At 43.7% G+C, this 11,095-nt stretch overlaps 1 protein-coding gene across 1 annotated transcript in view; it reads left to right on the top strand.

Annotated features, from left to right (window-relative positions):
• The window catches only part of LOC128699081 (uncharacterized), a 15,693-nt gene extending 4,837 nt beyond the window's left edge, over nt 1–10,856 (top strand). Inside the window, exons 2-6 of the mRNA XM_070096618.1 lie at nt 4,829–4,859; nt 5,463–5,536; nt 7,477–7,531; nt 8,571–8,825; nt 9,568–10,856. Of these exons, the coding sequence (XP_069952719.1) occupies nt 4,829–4,859; nt 5,463–5,536; nt 7,477–7,531; nt 8,571–8,825; nt 9,568–9,776 (624 nt within the window). The 3' untranslated portion in view covers nt 9,777–10,856. The remainder of the gene's footprint in view (nt 1–4,828; nt 4,860–5,462; nt 5,537–7,476; nt 7,532–8,570; nt 8,826–9,567) is intronic.
• Nucleotides 10,857–11,095: the final 239 nt, after the last annotated feature.

Genomic DNA, 11,095 nt, shown 5'->3' with positions numbered 1-11,095 from the left:
AAGGGAGGAAGAGTGGGGAAGGAAGATAGTAGAGCTTGGTAAGAAAATGGAGGAGCGGATAGCTGAAGAGTGCAGGAAGTGGGAAGTACAGGCCTTAGCAGCAGAAGCTAGGATACAGTGCTTAGAAGAGAAACTGCAAAGCCTGAAACAGATTAGAGAGACAAATGACAATTCAGACGTGACATCAGGAAATTCAAAGTCAGGCGCAGACAAGGGGATGGTAAGCAACAACGGAGACATGCCGTACAGGAAGGCCCTATCAGACCCACGTGGGGCCAGGGAAAAGACGACGAGCACACTGAGATCAAACGACAGGTCTGAAGACAATGATGGAAATTCAGAGTCAGGCGCAGACAAGGGGATGGTAAGCAACAACGGAGACATGCCATACACGAAGGACCTATCAGACCCACGTGGGGCCAGGGAAAAGACGATGAGCACACTAAGATCAAGCGACAGGTCCGAAGAAAATGAAGGTTTGTTATATGCAGAGGTTCTAACAGCCAACTGCAGTAGCAAGGGACAGCTGGCCAGGAAAGACAGTCCACTAAGAATAGATGTTTCAGATATGACAGGGACTGAAGGCAAGAACATGTCAATGGAAGGAAACAAAATGCCTCAGAGGAAGCAGATGGAGACTCAGTGGGAGGAGGAAAGGGCGAGGTCAGTTTTTGTGTACGGGCTCCAAGAAGCCAAGGGGGCCAACTTTGAAGAAATAAAACAGGAGGAGAAAAAAATGATTGAAGGCATCATGAAAACAATAGGGGAGGGCAATATGACCCAGGTGACAAATTTTCAGAGAATTGGGTGGTTTGCGAGTGGAAGGATACGGCCTGTCAGAGTAACTTTCAAGGAAGAATCAGTTCGAATCAGGATTCTGCAAGAGAAAGCAAGACTGAGAGACAAAGAGGGGTACCAGAGAGTATACCTCGACCGCGACAGAACACAAGAAGAAAGGACTACACTGAAAGAGAGGGTACAGAGACGCAAGGAGGAACGAGAAGCAATGAAAATGAGCAGGACCCAGACACAGGAGGAAGGGCAAACACACCCCACAGAATCTCCCACCAAAAGACCCCACCCGCGACATTCCCAACGCAACTGAGCAACCTATACTCCAACCCACTCACTGTTCCCTCTGCCACCAACCCCCATATCACAAACCTCACCCCAACAGCTGTCCCTTATGGGCATTCTGACCCCACCCCCATCAACACATACCCCACCTACACCACAGCCCCATATAGGCCCCCACCAAGGCTCTCCCTCCCCCAACCCCAATATACTTGCATGACCACAATGATAGAAAAGAAACTAAAGGTTTGGTACACAAATGCGGATGGAATAATGAATAAACATGAGGAGTGGAATGAAAGAATCAGTGAAAAATCCCCAGACATCATAGCAGTCACAGAAACAAAACTCGCTGAGATAATAACAGACACAATCTTCCCAACAGGATATCAGATCCTGAGGAAAGATAGAAGGAGTAGAGGGGGAGGAGGGGTTGCACTGCTCATAAAACACCAATGGGGATTTGAGGAAATGGAAGGCATGGACATGATTGGAGAAAGAGACTACATTGTAGGTACATTTCAGTCCGGAGAACATAAAGTAGTCATTGGAGTGATGTATAACCCACCACAGAACTGCAGGAGGCCAAGAGAGGAGTACGAAGAAAACAACAGGGTGATGGTGGACACACTGGCTGAGGTGGCAAGAAGAGCTCACTCGAGCAGAGCAAAGTTACTGGTAATGGGCGATTTCAACCACAGGGAGATCGACTGGGAAAACCTGGAGCCACATGGGGGTCCCGAAACATGGAGAGCAAAGATGATGGATGTGGTACTTGAAAACCTCATGCATCAACATGTCAGGGACACAACCAGAGAGAGAGGGGAGGATGAGCCAGCAAGACTGGATCTTGTGTTCACCCTGAGCAGTTCAGACATCGAGGACATCACTTACGAGAGGCCCCTTGGAGCTAGCGATCATGTGGTTCTGAGTTTTGACTATATAGTAGAGTTACAAGTGGAGAAGGTAACAGGAACTGAAGGGGACAGGCCAAACTATAAAAGGGGGGACTACACAGGTATGAGAAACTTCCTGCAGGAGGTTCAGTGGGACAGAGAAATGGTAGGAAAATCAGTAAACGAGATGATGGAATATGTGGCAACAAAGTGCAAGGAGGCAGAGGAAAGTTTTGTTCCCAAGGGAAACAGAAATAATAGGAAGACCAAGACGAGTCCTTGGTTTACCCGAAGGTGTAGGGAGGCAAAAGCTAAGTGCAACAGAGAATGGAAAAGGTACAGGAGGCATAGGACCCAGGAAAACAAGGAGATTAGTAGAAGAGCCAGAAACGAGTATGCGCAGATAAGGAGGGAGGCCCAGAGACAGTATGAAAACGACATAGCATCGAAAGTCAAATCTGACCCGAAACTGCTGTATAGCCACATTAGGAAGAAGACAACAGTCAAGGACCAGGTGATAAGGCTGAGGAAAGAAGGTGGGGAACTCACAAAAAACGATCAAGAGGTATGTGAGGAGCTCAACACGAGATTTAAGGAAGTATTTACAGTAGAGACAGGAAGGACTCTGGGGGGACAGACCAGATGGGGACACCAACAAGGAATACACCAACAAGTGTTGGACGACATACATACAGATGAGGAGGAGGTGAAGAAACTGCTAAGGGACATCGATACCTCAAAGGCAATGGGACCGGACAACATCTCTCCATGGGTCCTTAGAGAGGGAGCAGATATGTTGTGCGTACCACTTACCACAATCTTCAACACATCCCTGGAAACTGGGCAACTACCTGAGGTATGGAAGACAGCAAATGTAGTTCCCATTTTCAAAAAAGGAGACAGAAAAGAGGCACTAAACTATAGACCTGTGTCATTGACGTGTATAGTATGCAAAATTATGGAGAAGATTATCAGGAGGAGAGTGGTGGAGCACCTGGAACGGAACAGGAGTATAAATGCCAACCAGCACGGATTCACGGAAGGCAAATCCTGTGTCACAAACCTTCTGGAGTTTTATGATAAAATAACAGAAGTAAGACAAGAGAGAGAGGGGTGGGTTGATTGCATCTTCTTGGACTGCAAGAAGGCCTTTGACACAGTTCCTCACAAGAGATTAGTGCAGAAGCTAGAGCATCAGGCGCATATAACAGGAAGGGCACTGCAATGGATCAGAGAATACCTGACAGGGAGGCAACAACGAGTCATGGTACGTAATGATGTATCACAGTGGGCACCTGTGACGAGCGGGGTCCCACAGGGGTCGGTCCTAGGACCAGTGCTATTTTTGGTATATGTGAACGACATGACGGAAGGGTTAGACTCAGAAGTGTCCCTGTTTGCAGATGATGTGAAGTTAATGAGGAGAATTAAATCTGATGAGGACCAGGCAGGACTTCAAAGAGACCTGGACAGACTGGACACCTGGTCCAGCAAATGGCTTCTCGAATTTAATCCTGCCAAATGCAAAGTCATGAAGATAGGGGAAGGGCACAGAAGACCACAGACAGAGTATAGGCTAGGTGGCCAAAGACTGCAAACCTCACTCAAGGAGAAAGATCTTGGGGTGAGTATAACACCGAGCATGTCTCCGGAAGCACACATCAATCAGATAACTGCTGCAGCATATGGGCGCCTGGCAAACCTGAGAACAGCATTCCGACACCTTAGTAAGGAATCATTCAAGACACTGTACACCGTGTATGTCAGGCCCATACTGGAGTATGCAGCACCTGTTTGGAACCCGCACTTGATAAAGCACGTCAAGAAACTAGAGAAAGTACAAAGGTTTGCAACAAGGTTAGTTCCAGAGCTAAGGGGAATGTCCTATGAAGAAAGATTAAGGGAAATCGGCCTGACGACACTGGAGGACAGGAGGGTCAGGGGAGACATGATAACGACATATAAAATACTGCGTGGAATAGACAAGGTGGACAAGGACAGGATGTTCCAGGGAGGGGACACAGAAACAAGAGGCCACAATTGGAAGTTGAAGACACAAATGAGTCAGAGAGATAGTAGGAAGTATTTCTTCAGTCATAGAGTTGTAAGGCAGTGGAATAGCCTAGAAAATGACGTAGTGGAGGCAGGAACCATACACAGTTTTAAGACGAGGTTTGATAAAGCTCATGGAGCGGGGAGAGAGAGGGTCTAGTAGCAACCGGTGAAGAGGCGGGGCCAGGAGCTAGGACTCGACCCCTGCAACCACAAACAAATAGGTGAGTACACACACACACTTCACGTCAGTGGCGTGTGCATGGCTAACAAATACTAGACCGTAATTAGAATAAGTGATGATGCAGACTTCGAGTACGCACCACCATCGTAGAACCCTCACCTAGCCAAGAACAATCAAGGTTCACGTTGCAACTGCTGTTCAGACTAGAACAAGAATTCAAGAAATAATAACTAGACAGCAGCATTAACAGAGGTATTTTCTAACGTTGTTTAATTCCTATTCTACCTATTTTAGCTTCTACCTATTCTAGTTTCACTCTGACTATCACCTAGTACTAGTAGAGCGCCTAGTGAACATAGTTAATTACAAAAGAATTACTGTCTTAGTTCCGATCATTTTTAAATTATTTCTTATCCTTCAGGGAAGCCACCTTGATACCAACGAGGAGGGCTCTTGATCCGAGGTAATAGATTTATCCTTCCCTTCGTTGTATCGAACCTGCATACCTCACATTCCCCAGACTCTGCATGACCCCCAGCGGGTTTAGTGCTCCCCTCCTTATTAAAACAGAAATGAATCTACATAAATTCTAAACATTAATAATATAATTTTTTTTCTACAGATGTTCCTGCCAGGAATTGTCTTCACTCTTGGTAAGTATCATATATATATGTATGTATGTATGTATATATATATATATATATATATATATATATATATATATATATATATATATATATATATATATATATATATTTATATATAAGTTAAGTTAACATAAATGTATATGTGATAAGTAAAATCTAATATATACATCATCTCATTATGAAAAATGACATTAGAGTTCATATGAATCTTTAACGAGCGTATTTAATACGTTCGTTAGATAAGATAAGATTTCGTTCGGATTTTTAACCCCGGAGGGTTAGCCACCCAGGATAACCCAAGAAAGTCAGTGCGTCATCGAGGACTGTCTAACTTATTTCCATTGGGGTCCTTAATCTTGTCCCCCAGGATGCGACCCACACCAGTCGACTAACACCCAGGTACCTATTTGCTGCTAGGTGAACAGGACAATAGGTGTAAGGAAACGTGTCGAAATGTTTCCACCCGCCGGGAATCGAACCCGGGCCCTCCGTGTGTGAAGCGGGAGCTTTAGCCACCAGGCCACCGAGCCACATGAGTTATACATGTGTCTTAAATATGTGACATGTCTATATACTATATATATTTAAAAGTGTGTGTGTTTGTTTCAGGTTGGTGGTGTTTAGGGCAGGTGATGTGTCACCCAGGAGGTCAAGAGGCCACTCAACACGTGTCTCAAATGCAGGCGAGTGTGTGTGTGTGTACTCATCTATTTGTGGTTGCAGGGGTCGATTCATAACTCCTGGCCCCGCATCTTCACTCATCGTTACTAGGCTCTCTCTCTCTCCCTGCTCCATGAGCTTTATCAAACCTAGTCTATGTATGGTTCCTGCTTCCACTACCTCACTTGCCAGACTGCTCCACTTCCTGACAACTCTGTAATTGAAGAAATAATTCCTAACATCCTTCTGACTCGTCTACGTCTTCAACTTCCAATTGTGCCACCTTGTTGCTGTGTCCCATCTCTGGAACATCCTGTCTCTGTCCACCGTGTCAATTCCTCGCAGTATTTTATATATCATTATCATGTTTTCCCTATCCCTCCTGTCCTCCAGTGTCGTCAGGCCGATTTCTCTTAACCTTTCTTCGCAGGATATTCCCCTTAGCTCTGGGACTAATATTGTTGCAAACCTTCACACTTTCTCTAATTTGTTGACGTACGTGTGTGTGTGTGTGTGTGTGTGTGTACTCACCTATTTGTACTCACCTATTTGTGGTTGCAGGGGTCGAGTCTTAGCTCCTGGCCCCGCCTCTTCACCGGTTGCTACTGGGCCCTCTCTCTCCCTGCTCCATGAGCTTTATCAAACCTCGTCTTAAAACTGTGTATGGTTCCTGCCTCCACTACGTCATTTTCTAGGCTATTCCACTGCCTTACAACTCTATGACTGAAGAAATACTTCCTAATATCTCTCTGACTCATTTGTGTCTTCAACTTCCAATTGTGGCCTCTTGTTTCTGTGTCCCCTCCCTGGAACATCCTGTCTTTGTCCACCTTGTCTATTCCACGCAGTATTTTATATGTCGTTATCATGTCTCCCCTGACCCTCCTGTCCTCCAGTGTCGTCAGGCCGATTTCCCTTAATCTTTCTTCATAGGACATTCCCCTTAGCTCTGGAACTAACCTTGTCGCAAACCTTTGTACTTTCTCTAGTTTCTTGACGTGCTTTATGAAGTGCGGGTTCCAAACAGGTGCTGCATACTCCAGTATGGGCCTGACATACACGGTGTACAGTGTCTTGAACGATTCCTTACTAAGGTATCGGAATGCTGTTCTCAGGTTTGCCAGGCGCCCATATGCTGCAGCAGTTATCTGATTGATGTGTGCTTCCGGAGACATGCTCGGTGTTATACTCACCCCAAGATCTTTCTCCTTGAGTGAGGTTTGCAGTCTTTGGCCACCTAGCCTATACTCTGTCTGTGGTCTTCTGTGCCCTTCCCCTATCTTCATGACTTTGCATTTGGCAGGATTAAATTCGAGAAGCCATTTGCTGGACCAGGTGTCCAGTCTGTCCAGGTCTCTTTGAAGTCCTGCCTGGTCCTCATCAGATTTAATTCTCCTCATTAACTTCACATCATCTGCAAACAGGGACACTTCTGAGTCTAACCCTTCCATCATGTCGTTCACAAATACCAAAAATAGCACTGGTCCTAGGACCGACCCCTGTGGGACCCCACTCGTCACAGGTGCCCACTGTGATACATCATTACGTACCATGACTCGTTGTTGCCTCCCTGTCAGGTATTCTCTGATCCATTGCAGTGCCCTTCCTGTTATATGCGCCTGATGCTCTAGCTTCTGCACTAATCTCTTGTGAGGAACTGTGTCAAAGGCCTTCATGCAGTCCAAGAAGATGCAATCAACCCACCCCTCTCTCTCATGTCTTACTTCTGTTATTTTATCATAAAACTCCAGAAGGTTTGTGACACAGGATTTGACCACCTGCCTCACCTAACCTAACCTACCACAAGCACCTGCCTCACCTAACCTAACCTACCACAAGCACCTGCCTCACCTAACCTAACCTACCACGACCATCTACTTCACCTTCCCTCATCTCTCAAATTTTTGCTGCATAAAACCACTACGAATAACAGTAATGACCACAGATTATATATATTTAACAGGTTCCCACAGCCCACTGGCAGCCAGTGGAGCGAACCGTACCCATCCTTCAAACTGGTAAGTTTTCTTGAGAATTTATCATTATTTTTATTTATTATTATTAGTAGTAGTAGCAGTAGTATTGTTGTTGTTATTATTATTGTTGTTGTTGTTGTTGTTGTTGTTGTTGTTGTTGTTGTTGTTGTTGTTGTTGTTGTTGTTGTTGTTGTTGTTGTTGTTGTTGTAGTTGTTGCCATCACATTTACACAAGGATAATAAAAAAACTATGTGCTTCCTTATGTCAGTTAAATCCGTGTAGTGTGTGTGTAGGGGAAGACGGTGGTGCTCCTGACTTCCTTGGGAGGAACTTACAAGACAAGACTGATAAATATCTCTGAGAAATTCTGAGTATATTCTATGGTTTTTTTTTTTGTGTGTGTGTGTGTGTGTGAAATCGAGTCGTCTATTATCTTAAAGTGACTCGGGAATTCTCTTGGACCTACAGCTCTGTGACCTGACTAAATCTAACCTAGTCTAATTTTAACCAACCTAGACTAACCTCCTCTAGCCTAACATCACCTCGCCTAACAACCCCCCTAACCTAACTGTGAGAGATAAGATATCTCGTGGGCCAAGAATTGTGTGAAGTGATATGCCAAAAGAAAAAAAAACATGCATCTCTCAGATGTAAGAACATGAGAAAGAAGAAGCACTGCAGCAGGCCTACTGGCCAATGCTAGTCAGGTCCAAGTCACGCCCATTTAAGAAGAAAGGAGCACTGCTGCATACTTACTGGCCCAAGCTAAGTAGACACTTCCATCAGCCACACAAAAGCACTCCAAGTCCTGTTTTGGATGGGCTATCTGTAAATTGTTCCAAACACGAACGTCTGACCATTATTCTACCAGGAAACATTAAAGCTGGTATAACAAGTGTATATTTCTTTCTTACACGACCATCTGCTGAAGAGGGCCTCAGTGTGAGGCCGAAATGTACACAATGAAGCCGAAAATTGCAACGTGAGGCCGAAATGTAGATTGAGAGACCGAAATGAAGTATTATCTTCTTGTTTTATTGTCTCCGCTTGGGTCCTCTCCACATGCTACTTTTCTTGCAGGTGTTTCAACACCTGCAGTAGAGGAGAGGCGTCGTCACAAGCGTAGCAGCGACCTGTCGCCCACGCAGGCGGTAGCTAAGGACGACAAGGCGACACAGGCAAGGCAGGAGAGTCTCGACACTGCGACACAAGAAAGGCTGGACAAGGAGACACGCAAGGGCACAGACGACGACGCCACGGATGAACGACGTATCAACCACGACATGGACGAACACGAAAGAAAGAAACACAAGGACAAGAAGTCTGACGACTCAGGTGAGTTTAGGGTCGTGGGGGAAGATGAGTCACTCCTTCACTTGAGTTTAAGGTCGTGTGGGAGATGAATAAGCTCTTTTTCTGGTTGGGGGTCGTAGAGAGGTAGGTGACGAATCAGTCCTTCAGATGAGTATATGGTCGTGGGCGAGAGGTAAATCAATCCTTCACCTAAATTCCTTGATGAACGGATTTTAATATACAGGTTGTGAGCTTCTGCCTCAGCTCGTTGGCAAGGCTCTACCGTATCTAAATCATACCAGGATATCACCCATAACAGTCGACTAGCACTCTGGTACCTAGTTTTTGCTAGGTGAACATGGGACTAGGAGCAAGGTAACTTGCCCTTACGCCTCGCCCTGCTTTGGAATCAATGTTGAAATCATGTTTATAGAATGATTAGAGAATGTTTACATTTGCAGTGGTGGAAGTGATATAGAATGTTGAAATTATGCTCGTAGAATGTTGGAATAGCGTGAATAAGTAAGTAAGTAAGTAAGTAAATTTATTCAGGTATACACAATACAGTTACATAGAATTATCATACATAGCAGCATATGTGTAGAGAACCTAGGATAACCCAAAAAAGTCAGACAGAGTGACTTATTTCCATTGGTTGAAGTGCTCACAGAATGTTGAGATAAGGTTAACAGAATGTTGAAAGGATGCTAACAGAATGTCAAAATTATGCCTATCGAATTTTGAAATGTTTACTGAACAGTTATACGATGCTTACCATATACAGTAGTTGAAGTCAACCGGAAGCTGCTGGCAGCGCTGGTGGGGCTGGTGGTAGCCATCTCTGTTATCATCATCATCGTCGTCTGCCTCTTGTTCAGACTCTGGATGGCAGCAGAGAAGATGGCAGATAAGTGTGAGATGATCCCAGCATCCAAGTCAACCTCCAACACCGTGAGGCCCTTGACAGCAACTAACAGCTTCATCCTCTCGTAAATAATTACGAGATGACTCCATCATCCAAGACAGCCACTGAGATGAACAAACTGAAGACAGCAACCAACAATTTCATCTCGAGACAGCCTCCAACACTGACAGATTCAAGACTGCAAGAAACAGCTTCCTCTCTTAAATCACTACTTGACAGACAAATAGCGAAAGTAAAATAAAATAAATAAGTCTGAAGGAGTTTAAGGAGAATGTAAAGAAGAGAATTTCTGTGAAACGATACATAAATATTTAATTAATTTTTAACCCTAGAGAGAATGACTGTAATGGGAAACCTTAATGCTAAAATTCTGTGTTAGAAGGCATAATAAGTAAATTTGCAGTGCAATGGGGAACCTTAACTGGAAAATTTCTAGAAATGGGTCTGGTAATGGGTAACACATATATCAAGATGAAGAAGAAAGTCTACTCTTGAAATATGTATGTGTACAAGAGTAGTCGAAACTGTCAGCGGATGGAAGGTTGATTGGAAGATTCAGGATGTTAATATTCTAAGATAAGCAATTGTTGTGTTTGATCATTATTTAGAGGCGGCTAGAATAAGAATAAGATCAAGGGTAAATATAAGGAGAGGTATGAAAACTGATGCAAGTACATCTGGTTATAGAGTGATAAGAAGAGGTGTAAGAAACATAATGAGGACGGAAGAATGCTGTGTTAGAGCATGAAGCTGATTCTTGAGGTAAAAGGAGGGCAGGTGCAAAATAGAAGAGAAATTAACGGTGGAATAAGGAGGTGCAGATAGCTGTGACTTCTGAAATGACAGTGAGACCTGTAAGTCATTCTTAGTACTAGTCTCTAGTTTTCCCAGGAAACTACGTTTCATATAACTATTTTAATTATTCTTATATCCATGAAACAATATTGATGGTGAATATTGATTGTGAATAATGGTGACATACAGCCAGCTTCTTTGACATATTTCAACTATTTTAAGTTTGTTCAACTGATGAATATATCCTTGTTAAACCTTGTACTATTTCAGCCATATTATTATTATTATTATTATTATTATTATTATTATTATTATTATTAATATAGTATTGTGTGTTTACAGAACTTGTATTCTCTTCACGAACTTTCATTACCTTGTAGTTGTGCCTAAGCTTCTGTAGCTATGAATTTCCGATTGATGAAAATATATATGAATTCTGCACTTCAAATTAATGCAACAAGACATTTGCTGTATAGATTATAACTGCGACAGACTAGAGCTTCATTCAGGAGGTCGACCTAACACAGCTGTAGTTCAATTGGTAAAAGACTTATGGATATTGTTGTTTATTTCCTCTATTTAGGTCACATAA

This window comes from Cherax quadricarinatus, chromosome 54 (assembly GCF_038502225.1).
Source record: "Cherax quadricarinatus isolate ZL_2023a chromosome 54, ASM3850222v1, whole genome shotgun sequence".
Taxonomy (NCBI): Eukaryota; Metazoa; Arthropoda; class Malacostraca; order Decapoda; family Parastacidae; genus Cherax; species Cherax quadricarinatus.
The sequence above is the reverse complement of the archived record's forward strand: the minus strand, read 5'-3'. Positions and strand labels throughout refer to the sequence as shown.